This window comes from Lonchura striata, chromosome 1A (assembly GCF_050655825.1).
Source record: "Lonchura striata isolate lonStrDom1 chromosome 1A, ASM5065582v1, whole genome shotgun sequence".
Taxonomy (NCBI): Eukaryota; Metazoa; Chordata; class Aves; order Passeriformes; family Estrildidae; genus Lonchura; species Lonchura striata.
Window position 1 is genome coordinate 25891696 of NC_140741.1, and position 21970 is coordinate 25913665.

The following is a 21970-nucleotide window of genomic DNA, read 5'->3' on the forward strand; positions in this document are numbered from 1 at the left end:
TCCCCAAAGCCTGGAATGAAACTGAGGCCAGAAACATTTCTGGGCATGAAACATGCCTCTGAGCATGTTAGGATTTTGTTCCATGAGGACTTATTGGCTGTCAGAGGGCAGAAGCAAAGGATTTGGAAAAAGATAACTTCTATTCTGCAGCACTCCCTGAGCAGCCACCTACCACCAAGCCAATCAGTCAGGGCAGCATAGCAGAGCTCAGAGCTTGGGACCTGATTGTTTCCAAAGCAGAAAAGATGAGATTCATCCACTGCCTCTTCTCTCCTCCTGGCAACTCTCATTGTATTTTGGGCACAGATGCTCAGACTCAGTGCTGGTAGCTGTTCTAGAAACACGTGGCCCCAGGAGACTGACGGAGCTGCAGTGGCAGGGAGGAAATGACGTGGATACTTGTGGTGAGCAAAATCTCCAGGGGTCACATGAGACATGTACTGTACCCAGATCTTGCTCTTGTTCAGGACACACCTCCTGCACATGCAGGATTGCTGAGATCTCAGCCTTGGCAGTGCCCATGAAGATGCTCCTGTTCCTCTAGAGCCTCTTAGCTGTGAGGATCCCCTGCAAGGGGACAGGAAGTCATAAAAAGGCACAAGATGATCGATATTTCACATTTTTCCAAAGGAAACCAGAGTTAAAATCCACCATGCATCTGTGCAGCTCCAAGCAGAGCTGGACACTGCTACATCACAGGGACAAAGCAGCTCCTGGCTCTGCACCACGGCCACACAGTACATGTCCCTGGTGCCATCAGTCACCAGCAGTGCGAGGGATGCTCAGCCAAGGTGTTCCTCAAAGGACCTCTTGGTTTTTGTCAAGATGTTTCATTTTTAGTGGAGGCCTTGGGGAAAGGCAGTTCCCAGGGACTTGCGAGCAGGATGAGGGCATGCCAGAGACAGGCAAGACTCCAGAGTATTTAGTTTTCTAAATGCACAGAACTCCCCAGAGTTCCCCCTGCAGTGCCAGGTCACACCTGGCCTGCAAATCACAGTGGTTTTTGTGCAGCTGCTGGGATGTCCCACCTGAGGCACCTCTCAGGGTGCTGTCATGGCTCTAAGCACCCCAGGCCATTGCTGGGGGCCATTGATGGCCACTACTCACACAATTTGAGCAGCTCTGGTCAGGTGCAAATGTGTTCAGCCCCTGGAGGGATATTTGGCTTCAGTTTAATTTTCTTTGTTTTGAGGGCACCATTCCTCAGTGGAATGCAACATATTTGAGTTTGAAGGCTCCAGGATCAGCCAAAGGAAAATCAGGAGGCCTGGCATCCCATCCCTGGGGTTATTTATGACCCTCCTTGCTGCTAGAGATGCCTAAAAGCTGCTGCCTGAATGCTGGTCTTTGCAGGGACAACCAGAGCAAGCTCCCTTAGCCCTGCACACAAGGTTTTTCCCCAGTTTTGGTGTGAGGACACTGGCTGGTGGTTAGGAGGCCTTTCATGGTCCCCCACAGCTCATGGATAACACTGGGAACCAGTGACTTGCCAGCACAGGCCCCAGTACTTACTCATGCTGTTGTTGACAGGTACCAGATCCATAGTTCAAGAGGTATTTGATGTAACCAGCCTGTGGGAATGGGGTTTTTCCCTCAACCCTGCAGTAACTCCAGGTATTTGCTCTTTTCAAGTCAAAGCAATCTGAGAGCCCAGGGCTGAAGAGATATTTTGCACAGCTGCTCAGTGACCCGAATTGCTGAGCCGGGCTCTGCCTGGCCTCCCCTCCAGAGCTAATGACCCTCTCCACCACAGCAGGACCTGGATCTCAACCAGGGATGAGTCGGCTTCACCACAGCTGTCATCTCTAATGCTTCAAGGTTGTCTCACCCAATCTGACCCCATGAAGGGTGTCAGACTCACCTCTCCAGACCTCTGGATGCACTGGTTCTCAGTTCAGCACAGGTCACATCACACTGTTAGTGGGGAGCAAGGGGGTAATTTCTGTTCCTTTACCATAAACCCCATTGCGGGTCCCCAGAGAAGAAAGAGGTGTTATACCTGGGTCACAGCTCTGCAGCCAGCTCAGCCCTTAACATCAAGGCCACTGTGCAAGTTCAGCAGACACCTTTCAGCTTTTCCCCAATTCTTTTTCATTTTGTCCCCAAACTTTTTGATCAGCCCCCCACAGAAGCTTTCTACCACACGTGCAAAGCTTTGCACGGATGGGACCGATTCTCCCTTTTCCTTTCTCGCCTTCAAGCCCTGCAGCCGAGTGGGACCAGCAGAGCAGGCAGCTCACCCACATTCACACTGAGGTGAGCCAAAATCCCTCCCCAGCCCCTTGTGCTGTGGGCACAGGCATCTGCAGCTGCCCTGCACTGGGGGAGAGCGTGGGGACAGCCGGCGGCATCGCGCCCATGTGAGCTGCGCTCAGCCAGGAGCAAGGAGCTATTTCTGGAGAACCGCCTCTCGTGGAGCAGGAGCAGCAGAACTCAGCAGAAGCACTGACCGAAAAAGAAAAGCCCTGGTGCTTTGAACGGGAAGCGAGGTTTCCCAGCCTCCCGCCGGGAAGGATGGGAGACATCCCTGCAGCGCTCTGTGGCAGCAGGGCTCCGGAGGAGCTCAAAGGTTACTTCAGTAAGACAGTAAACACGCCAGATCTGCTCTTGTTGCAGAGCTCCATGAAATCGGTGATGTCTGAGCAGAGTTCAGCTGGAGAGCGCCGGTACTATAAAAAACAAAATGACTTTGGGCTTTGACAGCTTCCTCCTGACACACAATAAGGTGATTTGTGATTCAAAAGACAAGGAATTTATCATCAAAAGGAGCTGGGACAGAGCTCAGTGTTTACACGTGGAAGAACAAGACAGGCACCAAGAGAAGATATATTTATACTCATCCATTAATAAAAGAAGCCAAGTCAACCATACCTTTGTGCTAAAGTTAGAGCACAGCACTCTGCATGTCCTTAAAAAGGCAAGAAAGTTTCCACAAACTGGGACAGCTGCTCCCAGTGCCAGCTCTGTGCATCCTCCTTGGCACTCTGGCATCGGTGTGCTGCAGCAGGAAAGGGGCCAAGCATGGCAAGGCTTCTGCAAGTGGGAAGGCTGACTCCTAGAGTCTGGTCATGGGCTGGTGGCCACTGCATCTCAGGAGCCAAACAGTCCCTGCTGCACTGTCAGAGACCTGCAGGAGACGACTGCCTCTTGCCAGAAAAAAAATCCTCCAGTATATTTTCAGCTCTGGTATTCTCATTGCTTCCCTGGTTATGGGGCTCACACAAGACAGGAACTTTCTGCTCTGCCACAGGTGACATGGGGGAATGCTGGGCTTGGCACACTCAGGCTGGCTCTGTGGGCAAGGACTTGGTTTGTGGGGCTACCTCCACCAACCAGCAAAGGGAAGAGATGCAGCACCCAAGGGTTCCAGGTTTGGTTTGAAAGGTCAGCGCAAACCCAAGGTGAACAGAGAGCTCCCAGGATGCCCATCTCCAATGAGGTCAGCAGTAGGCTGGATGGTACAAGTCACTGGAAGCTCCTGGATTAGTATTTGGCACTTAGAAACATTTAGAAATCACTAATTGCAGCAAGTACCTTAACCCACAGCTACAGCTGGAGTTGCCCGACTTCACCTGCCGTGTGCTGGGGAATGTTACACCAATTGGCAGTAAAGACACAGAAAAGTCAGCTCTCTGTTCCTTGGGAGGTGCTTCTAGAAAGCAATCAATTATCCTTCCTGACAGATAACAGATGAGCTCTCAAAGTTGTTTTCCTGTTTCCTTTCTCTTCCCCCACCCAGTTCCAGCCCTCGAACCATGCTGGAAGCAGCAGGAGCCAGCACTTGACACGCTATGCCAGAAATGATCAGGTTTCAGGCAAACTGAAAGCAATCACAAAGAATACATTTTGTCTAAATCAAAGTTAAGCATACTGCAGTTTTTCTTCTCCACAGCCCAGTGAAACTGCTGCAAGCAACAACCAAGCCCGGCTGCACAGGTAAGGAAACAACTGCAAGCACACAGTGGAGCGGGGGTCACCTCTCACCTCCCAGGACACGATGGAGTTGTTGGCACTGCAGAATGCATTCTGAGCTCATGCAGAAGATGCTACAGTTACATGAACTTGACTGACCTTAGAGCAAGATATAGCACTAGATGGCCTCCACAGATCTCTTCCAACCCAAATTATTCTATAACTTTGCAATTTTCTGCATAAAGACAGAAAGAGGGCATGCAAATAACTCTTCCTCCCACACCAGCTACTAAGCTATGCTCTCCTATCAAAGGGATCCTCAGACTGCTATCTCTGAGCCAGTACAGTCAATAGAAGTCCAGTGGCAAAGTCCTGACAAGAAGTCAGCTTTGCTACTGGCACAGGGATCAGGACTTCTTCCTGAGCTTTTGGGTCAGATCTCCTGATGCAGCTTGTCAGTCACACTGCCAAGCCTAAGATGCAGCCTTAGCAGTCACACTAACCTCACCCTTGAGCTCTTCTCTAAGTTCAATTTGAATTTATACATAATTTCAATATGATCCAAATGCTTTCCAGCAAATGTTGCCATTTATTGACTCCATCCCACCCTGCAGGAAGCAGGCACAGCTGTGTGGCACTGAGATTCTTACTCGGCAGCCACACTGGTGGACCTGTACCAAGCCCCATGGTACAGAGTGCACGCCAGGGCTATTGCCAAACCTCTCCCCTGGTTTGTCACTCTCAGGTAATGGCACCTACACACACCATGGCTCATGATCAGCTGTGACAAGTGTGATTTGTCTCTTACTTATTACAATTACTTACAGTTTGTAGAAAGGGGGGATGCATTAAATCAGCTGTGTTTGGCTCCCCAACCAGCTTGCAGTGCATTTAAAGAACCTCTGCTTCCTTTGGTGAGCTCTACTTTTGATAAAGCACATTCAGCAATGCTGAATATTACAACACTTTAACTGACTAATTAGTGAATTCTAGGATCAGCCATTTTACATCTTTGCCTTGAAACAAGGGTAGGCTGGAAGACCTAGAGCTGCTTTGCTGTGCATCTTAAGCTTGCCTCTGCAGCACCTTTCTCCCAGCATGGCAGAGCTTCCTTTCAAGACCTTTCCCAGTTCCACTGATGCAGAATCCCTTAACCAGCTTTTCTTCAACCATTATTCAGCTCTGATTTCCAAGCATCTAATTTTAGCACTCACTGTTGAACATCCTCTTGAGTTATTGTTAGAATGAAATGAGGATCATCTGACAGGAATATATCCTTGGTAAATACTGGGAAGGAATGCTTAAGGAGCTAGCACACCTTCCTGCATCATAACTGATAATCCTACTGCCCAGGACACACCTTATTCCCACATTTTTTGTTCCTGGTACCTTGCAGTTCCACAAACAAATTAAAGCACCAGCCTCAACTGCATTAGGCATATTTGGCTGTATAATTTTGCTCAGTTATTGTTTCAATAATCACTTTCAATTAGCCACAGGGATTTATATTTGCTATTTTTAAGATCATTTAAGTTTTAAAGGCACCTGATTACACAGATCTATATTTGCATGACATCTTTCACTGGAGGATTTGTAAGTACTACAAAGAATGTGAATGAATTTCTGCTTGTCTGCAGCAAGATTCCTTTTACAGGCAGAACAACAGGGGCAGTGATTAAAAGACATGTCCAAACACCCAGAGGAAATTTACACTGACACAGGAACCCCAGCTTCCAGTTGCGTGTTAACTATTACACCTGTACTAACACAGAGTGAGGTTGGCCACACAGGCACTAGAGATGCAGACACCATAATTTGAAATGGTTGTCTCTCCTTCCACATTAACAGGTTTGGAAAGAAAGGAAAAAAAAAAAAAAAAGGCTTCTTATCAAATACCAAACAATTGTCCCTTCTCTGCTAATAAGCAATGGGAAAGAATGGCAGGGAAAGGTGTGGATTTTCCGAGAGGTCAGAATAGGAACAAATGGGGCTGGGATTTTGCCAGTGTGACTTGCCAAGGCCCTTTATCACTGCTAAGAAGATCCAATCTCCCAGCTCGTTCTTCACACCAGCTTCTCTTCTTTGCATTTTACCTGCCAAGGCAATGCACCAGTGAAATTCATCCAGGTGTGCTGAAAAAGAAACAACACAGGGGAGCCAGCAGACTGGTGTTTCTCTCTTTTATTTAAAAACAGTGCTTCATTACCATTTGCAAAGGGTTAGGAAGGGTTTCCCCCCTTGCTTAGAGTTTATAAAAGCCAGCAACATGATCAATAATTTATACACATGGATAGTAATACAAAAAAAAGGAATAAAAGCTAAAGATCTAACTACTCCAACCTTCACAATTCCAGCTACTTGATAATAATAGGAGTAACCCAATGAATACTGTATGGTCTGAAAGCTACTATACAATATGATACTTAACGAGGGAGGGCGGGAAGTTAAAGGCTGTCACAAAGCCCTGGGATGCAGATACTGCTTCTCCAGAGTCAGCAGGGAAATGGGACCCTGGGCAAGCGGCTCGGGCGTCCTAGGAAATGATCCAGGGGGAAGGGAACGCATCCCACTCGGGACACGTCCTGTTCCCCGGCGGTACCTGGAATGGGAGGTGCTGGGGAGACTGCAAGAAGGGGCATGTCTGTTGCTGCCATTGGAGGTGCTGTGGCATCTCAGCCTTGCACTGAAAATCTCCAAGTCTCAAAGAGATCAGCCTGTGAGGTCAGTAAAATACTCCACCAGCTCTGTATCATTCTTTAGCCCTGGTTCTCATTTGCTATCAGCCCCAGGTTTTAGCTCCAGCTATTTACAAGCAGGATTTATCATTAAAAAAAAAAAAACAAAAAAAAAAAAACCACCAAACAAAGCCTAACAAAACCCCCAAACAAACAAACAAAAAAAAAACCAAGAAAACAAAACCGAATCATATCCCCTAGAGTAAAAGAGGATGATTTTGTCACTTGATAATGCAGCCAAATTGAGCTGCCAAAACTACAACACTCGCACACACAAAATACTGTGAACAGAAAAAAATAGAAAAATATGACCAGAACTGAGACTCCTAATGTGGGAGGCCTGATTTCTGTAAGGAATTTACTCCTCAGGAAAGCAGCAAGCCCCTTCACCAGCAGAGAACTGGGAATCTGGTAAATTATTTATTGACCCACTTCAGAACATCAACAAAAATTTAAAAAGACATTCCTAAGATTAACGGGCATTTTGCTGACCGATCGCCAGCCAAATGAATATCTTGGTGGACGGCTTTAGACACCAGCAATCTCCTGGTGAAATCAGGCAAGGTTTTTGGCTAATGCATTCCTGCTCTACCACAAGTTGAGAGGCAGCATGGGAAGCTGGTCACCTGCACAAGCCTGGGCCAGCTGCAGCCCATGGACCCAACAGAACAACCACGGGCAGCACTGGCAGCCCCAGCAAGAAGCTGTCTTCCAGGGTCAGCAATGGCAAGAGAGACGGGACTTTGGCCATCCCGAGTCCCGTTTAGGCTGCCATTGATGCGGGCACTGCAGAGGAAAGGGGGTTCTCCTGACAGCTCCTGGCTGGAGCAAAGCAGACCAGGCAGAAACCCCACAGCCTACTTGCAAAGGGCCCCATTTCAACGCTCTGGCTATCAGACTCCTGCTTGCCTTGTTGACTGGAGTTTTCATTGTAGAAGAGAAGTTTACTGGGGTTGGAGGGTGGAGAGGGCAATCAGTAAGGTGGGGATGGAGGGAACAGGCTCTTCAGACATTAACATCACCAAAAATAGTGTTTTATGCAACAAAGAATCAAGTCTCACTGGTGTATACTACAAAATGTTTGACATTATCCAAGAGCATGTCAAAAATAAAAACACAAAGAAGTTTACATTGGATGTTCATCTTGTTCACTAGGTTGGTTTTTTTTTTCCCCTCCTATTTTAAAACAGTGCAAACAGGTAAAACACTAAAAATCACCCCTCTACACCAAGGACAGCATTCCCCCACCCTGCCAGGCTGGAGGGCCACAGGCAGCAGGTCCTCTGCCAGGCTGCCTGTGTGCTTTCCCTTTGGAGCTAGATTCAGCAAAAGCGCTCCCCAGAGGTGTTGTTTCGGTTTCCCTTTATTAAATTCCTAAGTGCTCCCCAAACCTGTTTTCCATTTGCCTCCATCTTCATGGCTAGGATGGGAAGATACAGATAGAAATGAGCTGGGAAAAAACATGGGTAGAACTGGGAGGCTCTGCTTTGTATTCCCCACTGATAGAGCTCTGGTTGCTGGAATTGAAAGCCCAGCAGCCAGGATCTCTTGTCAGGCAGGGAAATGGCTTCATTAACCATTCCACAACCAGCACTCGAGCCAGCTACTCAGAAAACCCTCCTCAATTCTCACTGTACACTTCACATCCATGAATCTCAAAACAGGTAAGAACAGGGATAAACTTCAACTTCACTTTAGGGACAGGGAAGCAAAGTCTAAAGTAGCGACATGACTGCCCCACAGGGACCCTTGAGGGGTCACTGACAGAGCCCTGTCTGAAATACTCAGACTCCAGAGCCAGTGCTCCTTGCTGGGCAAGTCTGCTCCCTCTCAGGCACTGGAACAGCCAAGCCATAGCTATCTTTAAACATGGCTTTGTCTATCTGAACTCATGACACAGGACCCACCAAACTGCTTAACCTGGGAAAAGCTGGCTACAGCAGGCTCATACTGAGCTCTCCATTGCCTCCAGGTCCTGTCATGGCTTTTCTTAGAAAAGCTAACCCATCTACAACAGTGCAGCCTCCCACATATGGGGACCAGGACAACTAGTTTGCTAACGTGCTGGGCATCAATATAACTTATTCCCAGTAGAGAATATGCTACGCCAGGAGTAGTTACTTTATACCAGCACAATGTAACTGCAAGGAAATACAGACCAGCACATTAAATAAACCAACTCTTTAAACCAAAAGCTCATCTGTATATCATCATGTGCTGGCTGGACCTATTGCAAGACAGCACAAACAGCTACACTTAAAGAAATTTTTTTTTTCTCTGCATCAAGAGGAATCCCAGAAGCCACCGGACTAGAAGGTGACAAACAGCAAGCTATTTGCCAGGCTGCCTGTGCGGTTTCCTTCAGAAAGCCAAACCCTGCTTTACAAGGGGCTTGTGACTGCAGGCCCATTGCACAGATAAGCACTAGCTGCCATCATTCTAATAAGCCAGGGCCCAGTTCAATTTATTAAACGTAATTAATTTTGCATAGGGAGATATAGGCTTTGTCCTCACTTCTTCAGAAGATGGATACAGCCACACCTTGGCTACTCTGAAAGCATCTCTAGCCACTTCATAACACATCAGAGTGAAACTGGAGCTGTTGTTCATCAACAGGGAAGAAAGGCTGAAGAGCTCTCCTGTCACACACAACACTCACTCAAGAAACCTTGCCATGCAAGTTTTTGGGAGGTCTGTTGCTTTGGACACCTGGAACCAGTGAACTACCTCTGGCCCCCAGCCATGCAAGCGTCCCGGTGTTCCCTCTGCAGCTCAGTGCTGAGAGCAGGAAGCCAGGCAATCAGCAAGCTCCCTCAGGGGATCTTGCAGCATTAACTATGGAGCCACAAAGACACTGGCTGCTCAATGCACCAGAGAAGCCCAGCAGGGAGGGACCAGAGCAGATCATGCTCGGATACAGGATGAATCAGGCTGGATGGTCTTAGAACAGGTACTACTTGGAGATCAGGGCACCATGGCCTCCCAAAGGTTCTGTATTTCTGCGCTAAACCCCTCACATTCCTAAAATACTTGGGCGGGCTGAAGCTGCCATGCATAGACTCTGCCAGGAGGCAGAAATGGGGCTGGCCTCCCTCCTACTCCCAGGGAGGCCAAGTGGCGGGGGGGGGCTGCAGGTGGCACTGCCAGGGCAGGGGAGGGCACTCAGGGTGGGAGAACCTGGCTTTTGGGGAGCTGCAGTCAGAACCAGCTGAACTGAATGTGGGAGAGGGGCGGGGGGGAGCAGCTGCCCCAGCAGGGCTCTGCAGATGCTCCTGGGCTCACAGCCTGAGAACTGCCTGCAGGAAGGGAAGGGACAGCCTTCCTCAGGCCCTCCATCCACAGTGGGGAGAACAAGTCCAATAGAGAGGCTTTTGCTGCATCCCATCTCCACATGTCCCCTGGCTGCTCTGCAGTGGAAATAACTGCCCTTGAATATGACTATCTCTACCACAAGTCCTCCCTCTTCTACCCCAACTCTGGCAGAAACACACCAAGTCTCCCTCATTTCCTAGGTTTTGTGAAAGCCCCAAAACCCTGTTCTCCCCCTCCCTATTTTCAAGCTAAAATATTTATATACAAACAACAAAAAAATTGTCATAACAGCAACAAACCAAACTTTGGCTTGGAAAAAAAAAAAGTAAAAAACCAACAATAAAACCAGGAAAAAAAAATGTGGCCAACAGGCTGGCAGTTTGGTGTCCCCTTTATCTAGCTATTCCTCCAGAAAAATCAATAGCTTCAGGGTCTCTAGCTTAACTAATGGTGTCCCCATTCTTCCCATTTGAGGTGCCTCCACTCTGCTGTGCACAGAGAGGGTCCATTATCACTGGGGAAGAGCAAAAAATGTGTGGTTGTGTGTGACTGGATCAGGACACTCCCCCAGGAGTGGGACCTCTGCTTGCTGATGTTGCTTAGTGTTAAATGCATTAATTTTCCTACTCTGTATCAGTGATGGATGGAAAAGCAGGTGTTCAACAGGAGCTGGAGAGGCTCCGCCAGCAAATCCATATTCTGAGCTGCCCTTCCGAGGGCAGTGGCTCACCCCAGCACCAATCCATGCAGTCCAGGCAGCCTGGTACAATTACACTTCTGCATCTTTCCAGCATGCAATTAGAGCCTGCCTCTGACCACTGGGATTACTGGGAGCACTCTAGGAGCCAGCAGCTGAACAGGGAAGTCTGGAGAGCAGCAACTCTGCATCACATCACAGCTAACAGTCATCTAAGTGTGCTGTCTTTGAAACACAGCGAATTCTCTGTCTGTGAGAGCAGAAGAGAGATGGTCCTGGGAGTCGTGAACCCCTCAGCTAAATAGTTTCTATCCTTCCAAGTCTTCTAATATGTAGTGTCTATATGGACTCAGCAGACCAGGTGCACAACTTTCTCTGAGAAGCTGGGCAAAACAAACCCAGGGGCTCCAATGCAGCTATGGAAGGGCCTGAAATAGCTTGTGGTTAAGAAGTTCCTATGAATTCAGAGCTTGAACAAACTGCTTCTGCCAGATACAAAACTACTTCAGGATCACATTTAGATATAAAAGATCCTCTTCCCCCACACAAAGCCACATGCTTGTCCCTCACCTCGAGCAGCTTAAGCATGGCTGGCTTTTCCTCACTCATGTTATTTGAAATAGATTACTTGCAGAAGCACCTAAGAGCCCGGGATGAACAGGAGAACAGCCCCTGCATGCTGGGCCTCAGACAGTGTGCCATGCTCAACTCTTCTGCTCGCCTTCTTCCTTTGCAAGGCTGCAGGTGCTTCACCTCTCCAAATTTAATCACTCGCTGTCCACAACAGAGGGACTCTGCGTGATCTTGCACTGCATCTGCCACTCTTCATGGAATGAAGGGGTGGAAAGGGACAGCAAGAGAGAAAGATCTTCAAAAGAAGGAATGAAATGACAATTACAGCCACCTGCAGTGGACAAAAATCTGCGAGTAAAAGTTCTGTGTGTGGGGAAAAGATCATCCTCATCAAAAACTCCTTTCAAAGTCTTGTCCCCTACAGCTGAAGTCTTTGGGCAGGTTGAGAGACTCTTCTCTTGTGAAGTCTAAAGTTCTGACATTGCTGAAACTGTCACAAACCTGTGTGCATCAAATGGTTATAGAAACAAAGAAAGTCTCTCCATTTCCCCATTTCCAAAGATAAATTACTATTTTCCACCAACATTCAGGTCCCAGACACAGCCAAAGAGTGCTTCCTTCTGCAGACAAGAAACACAGCAGGTGGAGACTTCTCCCTCACGTCCTCCTGTCTCACAGGCACCAAGCACCAGACCCAGGGAAGTAACTCTGTCTGCGTGTTCCTGATTAATTGCATGATATCAGTTTCTAACAGCTTTCCTTATCGCTAGTTGCCTTTTCCGTGATTGGTAGGATAAGCTATGCACCAACATACAGACACGGAAATGCATTATTTTTACCACAGTTAAAAAAACCCCAAAAATTAAAACAAAAAACAAACAAACAAAAAAAAAAAGCACAATCTTTGGAACAAAAGAATTAAAGGCAGAAATTTAAAGGAAAAAAAAAATACATATTCGAAGAACATAGTGAGGTATAAAAAAGTATTTTCTCTTTTGTTTTTTTTTGTTTTTCCTCCTCGACTTGCTATAGAGTTCCTCTACTAGTAAATATTGCAATAGCCAGGCCTCATGAACTGGGGGGGCTGTCCCACTTGCAGGGGGTTCACGTCACTTCAGTAGGGGGCAAATCGGCTGTAGCCACCTCGGTATAAACTCGCCTGTAAAAATGAAATGGGAGAAAAAGACATTGTTAGGAGAAGAACTGTGAAGAGATACCCAGGACAGCACCCAAATGCTTCTGGAAGGACCTGTCCTGGCACTGACCCACCACCATCAGCACCTCTAAGAAGCAAGAGAGAACTCTGCCTGCAAAACCAAAGATGTGGCTCAGGAGGGCATGCTCATGGCCAGCCAGCTGAAGGTGAAGTTTGGCAAGTCTTGGTGGAAGGGAATTCAGTACCAGAGAGGGGACTCACCAGTCCTAATCTCAAGCCAGTTGTCCAGGCTGCCTTTAGAGACTGCGGAGACCAGGACTTCTAGGATGCTCTTCACCTCACCTCAAGGTAAAGGTCTAAAATAGATATGATGACTGGGTATCCTAGAATTACCTGTTTTTCCCTCATTGACCCTAAAGAGAATCCACATGATGAGCTGAGGCTGAAATGGAGGTGCCACACTGCAGATATCTATTTTTAGGTGTCTTTTTCTCTGAGCACATTTGTATTCCAGCCTTTGCAACAACATAGATACTGCACTGGCTAGCAGATGGGCAAGCATGTGTTTTCAGCAAGCTGCTCCACTCCCCTCTGATGCCAGCATACCTCATCCTGCCCTTGTGTAACTACTGCTGGCAGGCAGGACACTGTATCCTTCCACTAGTGCAAGAGGGAACCAAGTGAAGCAGCTTTGCTGCAAGATGTCACAAGAACAACTTATTCCTTTGCTTCCTAGAACTGAAAATGGCAAAAAAAGTGTATCCTGAATCTCTAACTATTGCTGATTTTTGCTTTATGTATCATCTCGATACAGTTCTACTCATTCACCAACAGTGTTCTGGCTCCTGGCAGTTCTGTTTGCCATTAATTTTCATTTTTCATTGTACTAGATGATGTGCAAGACCGAGTAGTAACTGATCTCCTACAGCCTGGATCCCTTCTTAGTGCATGCACAGATATGAATGCGGAACAACTGGGAACCCAGCACTGCTGCTAAGGACCTCCTCCCTCAACACAGAAATTTTTCTGGGTGGGTGAGGTTTCATTGCATGATACCCAGTGGCTGTTCCCCATCCTGGAAATGAGAAACAGCACAAGAAAGAAAATCCCACTTACCACAGCGCCAACTCCGTAGCTAGCGGCAGGGGCAAGGGCATGGTAAGGATCTGCTGTGTACACCCTGCCATAACTGAAGAGAGGGAGAAAAGATATAAAAAGAAAAGAAAAAAAAAGTCACTTGGGAGGAGCAGAGTAATAGCTGTCTGACCACAGGTAATGGAAGCAGCAGCATGCCCTTGCACACACATGTATGCATCCATGCACACACAGGCACGCAAGGCAGCTCCTCTGCAGAGATCCTATGAGCATGCTGCCATGCATTGTATGAGATGGGCGAGAGAACAGCCTGCCAGTAGCAATGTGGCACAGGCCATGAGCCTGACCTGCAGGAAAGAGGTCAGGAAAGAGGTACACCTTTGAAATGCCAACTAATGCAGCCCTTACCTTTGGGTAATTGTGTGATGCAATTAAGGAGGAGAGTGACTGCTGGCACTAGTGCTACTGGAACAGTAACAGCTGCTAAATGGAAAGCAGTGAGGGATTCTCTACTGTGAGAGGAGTATAAACTTTAATGTGCTAGAATTAAAACACGGCCTCATTGCACAGGCAATGAAAAAATCTTAAGGCAAGCACTCTGATGAAGACAATGCTTTGTACCTATTCAGAGCTGCATGTTAAAGCATCCTAGAGCACTGCATGAGCTAAGTTATTTTAACTTTATAATGGGGAAGAGAAATGCACCCAGTGATTTAGTAACCTCCCCAAAGTCAGATCTCTGACTCTCAGGCTGTAACCACACTGCTTGCTTTGTGCAGAGGAGAATCACAAGGATAGGGAAGAGGCCAGGATTTGTGCCAGCTCACATACACAGAGGGCAATACTGACCAGGAGCAGAGACAAACCGTGCACTCAAGTCTTCCGTGTTGGGTGGTGCATGCATGTGTGCACATGAGAGTGCAGGCCAGACAAAGAAATGGGGGAAAGAAGCAGAAGTTCTGTGATGGGTCAATGCTCCTTGAATCCCTGAGCACAACAAGCTAGTACCCATGGACACCTCTCCCTTACATACCCATCGCTGTAAGCTGCTGCAGCGGCTGCAGCGGCTGTGGCTGCTGTTGCAGTAGCAGGCTGTGCATATCTGTAGGCTGCATATCCACCCTGCAGGAGAGAAGAGAACTGACTTTACAGATACCTGTCCACATATGGAGAGCATAAAAAAAAAATTTTAAAAAGTCACACACATCACAAGGAGAGGAAGTGTTTCAAACTGCATCAGCTCCCATGTCATGTCTATTGCAAGCATCACCCATTAACTCATGTCGATTCCTTCCCTTAGAGGGACCAGTGAGGCCCTTCCATTACCCTCTTCAGCAAAAGGAATACACTAAAGGAAGACTGAGTGTTGTTACAACCCTAGAAAATGCAATTTGGCATGGAGGAAATGGAAACCCGGAAAGACCCAGAATCTTGCATGCAAGGTAATTTTTATGGCCCCTTCCTCTTAAGGAGAGGAAATCAGAGGTAGACACTTTCTATGAAGTATTTTAGAAAGGGAACCGTTCCGAGAAAATTCTACTTTTTTTTTTATCCTCTCTCTTTTACAGCCAGGAAAATCCAAAGGGCTAGAATTTAAATGGGTCCGCATGTGCAGAAGTATCAATAGTCAGAGAAGGTGAAAAGTAACCAGGAAAAGACAGTCCCTGTTGGTTTCAGGGCTGTCAACAAGCAAACCAATATTGAGGCCAGCCAGACTTTCTCCTCTCCATATAAGAAAGCAGGTCAAGAGAATTATGCCAGAACAGTCTGTTCTGCTGCTGTATTTCTGCCCATGCTACACACCTGTAGCAAAGGTGATCAAAGGTAGTTACTAAAAATGTACTTAACAACTGTGTTGTCAAAATGTGAATTCTGACTCAGTGAAGACCTGTGAGTCTCCTCCTGGAACTCCCACAAGGAGCTCTAGGGGCAGAGCAAGGCCTGCAGTACTGGAAGACCAAGGCCAGCCACCTTTCAGATCAGGGACAAAGGTAGCATAGCAGGCAGCAAATAGGGCTCTGAACCCCTGGTTTGATCTTTATTGTATTTCTGAACACTTTTTTAAACTCGGGGGTGAAGGCTTGGTAAATGAACCATAGTTCTGACTTTCTAGAAACATAATGAGCCATAAAAAACCAGTGGAAAATTCCAGATTGCTTCTGGCTTTTTTTTTTTTTTCAAATTGACATTTCAGGGTTTGAAGGACTAGAAGGCAGAATTATGCTCTTCACCTCCAGAGTAGCTCAACATACCTCTACTACTTCTTCCCTATATATCTTTTTCATACATGTAACTAAGAGTACAAGATTAGCTCCACTACAGAACTGTGTCTTTGCTCAACAGTACTCAATCTGTACCTGGCTAGCTTTTAAATTAGAAGTAATGATTTAAAATTAATATTGGTTTCTTTAATGTGGCCTACATTAGCTCTGTGAAGGCTGATGTGCTATCCAAAACATGTTCGCAGACCCTTTCCTACTCCAGAAAAAAGGGAGTTGCAGCCTCTTCAATCTTCTAGTTAACAGGAGAAAAAGCAACACAGATGTAAAAAGCAACACCTGTGAAACATCACCACATGGCCTGGAAAAGATGCCATGTTACAGTTTAGCCCTTTTAATATCACCTGGCTGTTTCAAATCCTGCATTTTGGATTGACAGTTTGGGGATGTTTAGCTTGGTTTTGCCATGCTATCATTGTGCCACCATGTAAAACATGACAGAGGCCAGAGGAATGAGGTGCAGCCTTAATCCAAATCCAACCTTCATTAACCTCACCAAATTAAGACAAAAGTTTGTATCAATGCCACTGTACTATCCCCCTTAGGCTATATGCTTCCTGAACCCTTGGTTTGTTGCTTGAGCACAGTCTAGGAGGCATTTTCTCCAGGCACTACCCTCCGCAGGGCAGCTGGCCTTAGCAGGCACCCTTGATTCCCACTCTGCCCCACATTTCCACACCTGCCAGTCACATTTCAGACCAGAAGCTGCTTCAAACATGACTGGCACATACTCTGAACATGAGAGCAAGATGCAGTTTGAAACCAAAAAGGCTTATCATATAATTGTCTTTTAACTCATGTCTCATAAAGGAAAACAAAACAGAACAAAACCAAAAAAAAAAAAAAACCAAACCAAAAAGAAAACTAAAAATAAAGAAGAAAGAAGGGTTGGAATCAGGTGTGGGAGGGGGAATGGAGTAACATTTATTAATCAAAATTAAAAACTAAGCATGCTGACATCTGGAGCTAGAACAACCAGCAAAGTCACCACGTTCAGACTCATATTGGCTAGTTCTATCCATCCCAGCATTCTCTTGGGACAGCAGTTCGCCCTAGGCTCTACCACAAGCTCAGTGAAGTACACAGCCTCAAGTACTAGAGCGTGCAGCCACAACAACCTGCTATTACGGAAACAGTCAGTCACCACTGGAGTTAACATTCCAACCTTAACGACTCCCGCAGAACCGCCCTCACCCCCCGGAATGGCTCCCACCCTAGCCCTGTCCCACACCACAATGTTAATAATTATAACAAGCAATAACCCATCTGTTATATCAGAGAAGGGAACAGAGACTCCACTGAGAGATTTAGAGCGGGATGTTAACATTTCTTCAGTCAACTGCACAACAAACAAAAAACAAAACAAAACAAACAAAAAAAAAACCAAAATAAAAAAAAAACAGGAGAAATAATTCATTGGAGAAATGAAGTTAAGAAATAGCTGACGTGTATTGCTTTTTAACCATGCACTGATGCAAAATTGAAGCTACTGGTTATTTAAAAAAGGGGAAAAAAAAAATCTCAGGATAGAGGTACACACAAACAGGCAGACCTGCTCATTTCAAAGCAATTTGCAAAGTCTACTTATGTGTACTTCAAATAAAAACAAAAATGGGGATCATAATGGCTATGGTGCATTCCTGTCATAGGAGCAATGAGTGTGGACAGCTGGAAGATTTCTGAAACAGGGATGTATTTAGCATGACCAGCAGGTCCAAATATACCAAAATAGGGTGAAAGAAAGAGGAAGAACTGTTTCAACTATACTTTGCTTTTACATAAATCCTTTCAGCAAGCTCTGGGACCGTACAGAGCAGGCATTGTACAGGTTGCCTTACCCAGCTGATGCTCCTGTTCTCCATAACCCAGGATCCACCTATATAATTCAATAAAAGCATCTAAAGTCTGTTCAGCTTGTCCAATGCACCAGATACTTTATCCTGCTATTCCTGTTCACACAAAACTTGTAACTGATGTGCAGAGCTCATCTGCAAGGTCCTAGGGCCCCCAGTGACTTCTGGTGCCACCCACTTCAGGTACTCCAGTAAATAAAAATGATAACAGCATAGAGCATCTGCAACCACAGCAACAAAGAGGGGAAAATGTGTTTCCAAATGAAATAAAGAATTATTACAAAAAAACAAAAAAAAAAAAAGGAAAGGAAGAAAAAAAGACCCTTGCCAGCTTCAACACATCCCTTCAGTGCCACAGCCAAACTGCAACAGAAGAAACCACTGAGTGGCTTACTGCCTGAAACTTAGGACAGCCATGCAACTCCCACTCCACCTATTTGATTCCAAAGGGACAGGTTACTCATACAGGTTCTGTTTTTAAAAATCTTTGATCTCATCTCAAAAGAAGTAAGTGTGGCTGAGCTTCTTGTGAAGACGTTATGTCAGAGATGTTTCTATCAATGGGACAGTTTAATTACTGCCTGCATAAGGGAATGGGAACTAGTGAGAAGGTTTATGCACTTTCACTGGGCATTAAAAACAACCAAAAGGACTGTGCAAATTAAGATTAGCCCTTTTTGGTACAGGCTTTTGGACTGTCTGGGGACCATGTGAGAGAAATGAACACCAGCCTAAATAATGCTTATCTTGATCTTGATTCAAGTTCTCTTTCTCTGCCTATCTGGCATTCTAGTCTTGTTGGGGCTATGCTGGATCCCTTTCCCCATGCAGTGCTTGAGCCTACAGACCTGAGCTGTCCAACAGCTGTATTGCTTGGGTATGAACAAAAGTTCAAATTTAAAATTACTCTTCTCTGATGTTACTGTCCTTGGCTCATCAACAAAGCAGTATTTTACTTTAAATTCCTTCTTTAACATTAGATGGCAGCTTTTTCAGTATTGTCTTATATCTTCTGAAATAAGACAAACATAGGAAAACAACACATACAGGAAGCTGCAATCCCAACTAAAGCAGCATTCCGATTACTGAGTATGTTAATGAAAATATATTTGCATTTTATGCAGTTCAGCTCAAGTACATCTTCTCCTCCACTCTTCAAGTCCATATCAGGTGAACACTCCAACAAGAGCAAGAGGAAATCCAAAACTACAGCTTACTACGCCAGTGTGGTATAAATCTCCCTTTTCTTTTTCCCTTCCTGCCTTAGAAGGGCACACAAAGTATGTCACTGCCCTCTTTACTCCACAAAGTCTTTCTGCCCCTAGGACACAAGTGTGTCCATAACCCCAAAGAAACATGGAACCCATGGTACCAGTCAGGTACATTTTACTGCTTGCCAGGTTTAGGCAGCAAGCCCAGTTTTAGGGTCTTTTATTTGTCATCTCTCAGATGTGTCTTCTCCACCCCCATAGTTCCATACAACAGAAGTTAAGAAGCAGAAAGGGCTAGAACTGCTTCTGGTATTTCTGTATTAGAAGGGTGGCATACGTGCACCAGGAATGAGCATGAATGAATTAGAAGAGGTGACAGGACAACGGTGTCCATTGCAGCAGGTGCTTCTACATGGTAATGGGACAAGCATGACCTTGTTAACCTTTCCACTGAATTCAAGTTTTGTTGGTTTTTAGTTTTTGGTTGGTTTTTTGTTGTTTTTTTTATTTTGAGTGAAATGCCATTTGGTATGAAATCTGGACACACGCCACCCTGCTACAGCGGGGGCTTGGCTCACACATGAGTCTGCACTGCTCTAAAAAAGCCTCTGTTCCCATCTCTAATGTGGTGCTGGAATGGTTAGTATAATTCAGTTTTTTCCACTGCAATCCACAATCTGATTGGTTGGCAGGTCACACTGGCACTCCTACCTGAGGTATTTTAGCGCTAATGATTGGTTCCTGTAAGACTATTCTATAACAGAACACAGGAAGAGCAGTTCAAAAAAACACAGCTGTGGAAAGAAACAATCATACAAACAGCCCACAGCGGGGCTCACCAGCCTTTTCTTTCCAGTGGATGCAAGCACGCTTTTCACAGGCAGGAGCAGTCTTCGCACAGTGGGTTTGTTTGGGTTTCCCCCCCCGCCACCCAGATTGACCCCATTGTAGAAGAAAGATAACCTTTCTTATGATCCGAAATGAAGCCCTCTGCATCCTGGGGCAGGTTGTTTTATCAATTCAGGTGTCTTGCCAGAGTGGGACGCATCCAACAACAGATGGAATGCCTTCTTCACAGAAGAAATGGCTAGCAGGATGGTTGCCCCAGGAAAGAAAAAAGGAGTGAGGAAAAGGAGGAGGAGGAAAATGAGAAATCGGTGCATAGCAGATATGCAGAAAAAGCAGCCCAAACTCGGGACACTTCCCTTTCATCTTGCCTACCATTAACCACTCCCTGCCAGCTCAGCTCCTTTCCACAACCCTATGGACTCAGAAGTCTTAAGAGAACCTCGATTTAACTTCCCCCCAGTACTAACTGAAGTATCCTATGCCATACCTTCCGGAATCTGGGTAAACCTATTACAGCAACCAGAGGGATGGAAGCACTGCAGTGAAAAGCACAAATCAGTGAGACACAGGGACACTGAAGTCATTCCACCTGTGCCAAGCAAATTGTTTGGAAGGGCAACTTCAAATTTGGATAATGATACCTTTTTCCTGAGCTCCACTGGAGGGCTCTGGCCAGCAATAACATAGGAAAAAATACCACCATCTACTTTGATGCAGTCCTCTCTTCCATCATCCTCCTTTCTGAAAGTGACACCACTGCCAGCAACAGTGAAGTCATCAGATATCAACCAAATGGTTCTAACCTGACCTGGGGGCTTTGCCTTTGTGTTACACTGGTGGTACTGCTCTGCAACATCAAGTGGTTACAGGTGTTCTTCGGTGCTGAAGTTTCTCTCCTTACATGTTATATAAGCCTCTCCTCCCCAACAAAAGCTCTGAAGGAGCTTTCTCAAGAACAGGGAGTAACCCTGTCCAGACTCCCCTTTCAACATGGCAGCCTTTTATATGCCACACTCTGTGGGAAGAGGCACTAAGTAACACTCATTTTCTTGGTTATGTGCCATAGCAAAGTCAGTGTCTGTAAAGGTAGCATTTTAGGAGTGAGGCAGGAAAACACAGAACCTTCTGCAGTCCTTGACACAGCTTTATCAAGAAACGCTTGACTAGGCAGATCAATCTTTAAAGGACTGCACACATGACAGTGTATGGAAGAGTGAAGAAATGCATGCAGTTCCCTCTATCTCAGAGAGCACATCTTCCAACTGCTTTACCTGGGCTGGAAAAAGCCCCTGTCCAGAACTTGATCCTCCATATAAGCCAACAAAATCCAAAATCCTGAGTCTAACCCCAGGATCCTCATTATAAGTGTCAGGAATAGGACCTTCAAAGGAGCAGGACTGTGAAATTTGTGCTGATAGATCTGCCACTACCCAAACTTTACAGAACTTCCCAGCTCTAGAGAGCTATGACCTACAACGCCACAACTGGGAACTCTCATAAAGCCAGGCAGGTTATGAGTTGCAGTGGCAACTGAGCATTTTGGCTTTGAAAGCAAGTTCCTACCATATTCCTGCTCTGCAACAGCTCTCCCTTGGAAAGGAAAGCACTTTTCTCACTGGACAGTTCAAATACCTCCATCCACAGCCCACCTGTGTACACACAGACTCCCTGGAGATTTGCAATACAGGCTGACTGGGTAGGACAAAGACAATGACAGGACAAAGTCTCCCGTGGTATAACAGCTAATTCCCAAACAGGAGGAGGTTGCTGACTCTTGTAACCAAACATCTCCACATATTTGTACTTTACAATTACCTGCAGAGGTGAGAGAACCTCGCCTATTTAGGTGCCATTCCTACCAGCAAAATGAGATGTCAGTTTTCACTCTAGCATCTCAGCCTACATTTTTAATCAGTCCCAGTGTCTTCCCCAAAGGGATAATCTCCACGTCCCAGTGGCACATGAAAATTTTTAAACATACAACTTGTTCAGCGTAGTGTGGGCTATACAAATCAAACCTGAAAGGGCCCCAAGAGGGAAGAGAAAGGGGAGGGAAGAGGGGGAGAAGGAAAGGGAAAGTCTGAGGCTAAACCAGTCCTGTTATTTTTATATCCAAATTATGTAAATAAGAGAAGTGTTGAGAGAAATTTTAATTTGCTAATCATCTCTCAGGTTGATTAGTACCAGTATGCATGTGGGGGACAGGACACCCAATAAACTGACCCTGGCAATGATCAGGAAACCCAAAGGCTTAGGTCTTGCACCCAGGGGCAAGCGCAGTGACAGAGAAGCATGCTT

General features: G+C 46.0%; 1 protein-coding gene across 49 annotated transcripts in view; it reads right to left on the minus strand.

The window, feature by feature from the left end:
* Window positions 1-6078: 6078 nt before the first annotated feature.
* RBFOX2 (RNA binding fox-1 homolog 2) overlaps window positions 6079-21970 on the minus strand; it is a 170118-nt gene continuing 154226 nt past the window's right edge. For 19 of the 49 annotated variants that reach the window (XR_014951890.1, XR_014951895.1, XR_014951899.1 and 16 more), the window contains 4 exons: window positions 19535-19577; window positions 14514-14602; window positions 13502-13574; window positions 6079-12388 (listed from right to left, as the gene is read on the minus strand). Coding sequence is in view for 35 of the 49 variants with exons in the window: in XM_077783381.2 (XP_077639507.1) it covers window positions 12344-12388; window positions 13502-13574; window positions 14514-14602; window positions 19535-19577 (250 nt within the window). In the remaining 14 variants the exon portion in view is untranslated. The other 30 variants (XR_014951900.1, XR_014951898.1, XM_077783383.2 and 27 more) reach the window with 9 other exon arrangements.